The sequence below is a fragment of the Pseudorca crassidens genome, chromosome 1 (assembly GCF_039906515.1).
Source record: "Pseudorca crassidens isolate mPseCra1 chromosome 1, mPseCra1.hap1, whole genome shotgun sequence".
In the NCBI taxonomy this organism is placed as follows: domain Eukaryota; kingdom Metazoa; phylum Chordata; class Mammalia; order Artiodactyla; family Delphinidae; genus Pseudorca; species Pseudorca crassidens.
The window spans coordinates 142,136,150-142,138,375 of record NC_090296.1 but is presented as its reverse complement, the minus strand read 5'-3'; the positions used below and the strand labels follow the sequence as shown (position 1 = coordinate 142,138,375).

At 40.8% G+C, this 2,226-nt stretch overlaps 1 protein-coding gene across 1 annotated transcript; it reads left to right on the top strand.

The window, feature by feature from the left end:
* Window positions 1-608: 608 nt before the first annotated feature.
* Window positions 609-765, top strand: LOC137220054 (shieldin complex subunit 1-like). Its single transcript, XM_067729626.1, has one exon. The coding sequence runs from the start codon at window positions 625-627 to the stop codon at window positions 763-765; it is 141 nt and encodes a 46-aa protein (XP_067585727.1). The 5' UTR covers window positions 609-624.
* The last annotated feature ends 1,461 nt before the right edge of the window (window positions 766-2,226 follow it).

Genomic DNA, 2,226 nt, shown 5'->3' with positions numbered 1-2,226 from the left:
TATTTCCTCCCAACGTAGTGCCTGTCTTTTCATTCTATTAAGAGTGTCTTTCCCAGAGCAGGAGTTTATAATTCTCATAAAATCCAATGTATTAGTTTTTTCTTTCATGAGTCATGATATTGTCTTATATTTGAAAACCTATCACCAAACTGAAAATTATGTAGATTTTCTCCTATGTTTTCTTAAAGAAATTTTATATTTTTGCATTTTACATTTAAGTATATGATCCATTTTTAATTAATTTTTTATTGAGGTATAATTGTCATATAACATATTAATTTCAGGTGTAGAACATAATGATTTGATATTTGTATATCCCCAAATCCTTCAATGGGTGCATTGTTCTCAACCTATTTCCTTGAAACTCTGACCCCCTATTGGATTTTTCCCCTCTTAGGTAAGATTGGAAACTTGAAGGGGACTGGAATAGAAGGAATTTTCTTCCTGGTATAAGCCTTTAGCAAAGACCTTTCCCCTGGAGAGTGGGATTTTGTTAAATAGAAATCTCTGAGTTTATTTCACAGTGTTTACTCTTCCCGTTTCCCTGCCAGAACAAGGAAATAATCTTTCTAAAAACTTCACCATGGCTTCTGGTTCAAGGTGGCTGCTGTGGTGGGGCAGACTATGGCAGCTCAGGAAGCCACTCCAGGAAGCCAGTCGGAGGAGAGCAATGCTTTGGACCTGCCATCAGCTTATGACGTAAGGGATTACGTGTTGCAGAGACCCAGCCAGGAGGCCAACAGCGAGGCTTTTAGTTCTGAATAAGTCCTTTCTATTATGTAGATCCAGCCATGTGGCTGACAGGGTCTTGGTGCTCTGCCCTGGTGTCAGGCTTGAGCCTCTGAGGTGGGTGAGCCGAGTTCAGGACATCTGACCACCAGAGACCCCCCCCACAGCCCCACATAATATCAATCAGTTGGCGAGAGCTGTCACAGAGATCTATGTCTCAATGCTAAGACCCATCTCCACTCAACGGCCAGCAGACTCCAATGCTGGATGCCCCATGCCAAACAACTAGCAAGACAGGAACACAACCTCACTCATTAGCAGAGAGGCTGCCTAAAATCATACTACATTCACACACACCCTAAAAAACACCACCAGATGCAGCCCTGCCCATCAGAAAGACAAGATCCTGCCCCACCTGCCAGAACACAGGCACCAGTGCCCTCCACCAGGAAGCCTACAAAGCCCACTGAAACAACCTCAGTCACTGGGGGCAGACACCAAAAACAATGGGAACTATGAACCTGCAGCCTGCAAAAAGGAGACCCCAAACACAGTAAGGTAAACAAAATGAGGACCAGAGAAATATGCAGCAGATGAAGGAGCAAGGTAAGAACCCACCAGAACAAACAAATGAAGAGGCAATAGGCAGCCTACCTGAAAAAGAATTCAGAGAAATGATAGTAATGATGATCCACAATCTTGAAAATAGAATGGAGGAAATACAAGAAACCTGTAACAAGGACTTAGAAGAAATAAAGAGCAAACAAACAATCATGAACAACACAATAAATGAAATTAAAAATTCTCTAGAAGGAATCAAGAGCAGGATACCTAGGGCAGAAGAACGGATAAGTGACCTGGAAGATAAAATAGTGGAAATAACTACTGCAGAGCAGAATAAGAAAAAAGAATGAAAAGAATTGAGGACAGTCTCAGAGACCTCGGGGACAACATTAAACACACCAACATACAAAAATTATAGGGGTCCCAGAGAAGAAGAGAAAAAGAAAGGGCCTGAGAAAATATTTGAAGAGATTATAGTTGAAAACTTCCCTAATATGGGAAAGGAAATAGTCAAGTCCAGGAAGCTCAGAGAGCCCCATACAGGATAAATCCAAGGAGAAACACACCAAGACACATATAAATCAAACTATCAAAAACTAAATACAAAGAAAAAATATTAAAAGCAGCAAGGGTGAAGCAACAAATAACATACAAGGGGATCCCCATAAGGTTAACAGCTGATCTTTCAGCAGAAACTCTGCAAACCAGAAGGGAGTGGCAGGACATATTTAAAGTGATGAAAGGGAAAAACTTACAACCAAGAATACTCTACCCAGCAAGGATCTCATCAGATTTGATGGAGAAATTAAAACCTATACATACAAGCTAAAGCTAAGAGAATTCAGCACCACCAAACCAGCTTTACAACAAATGTTAAAGGAACCTCTCTAGGCAGGAAACACAAGAGAAGGAAAAGATCTACAAAAACAAACC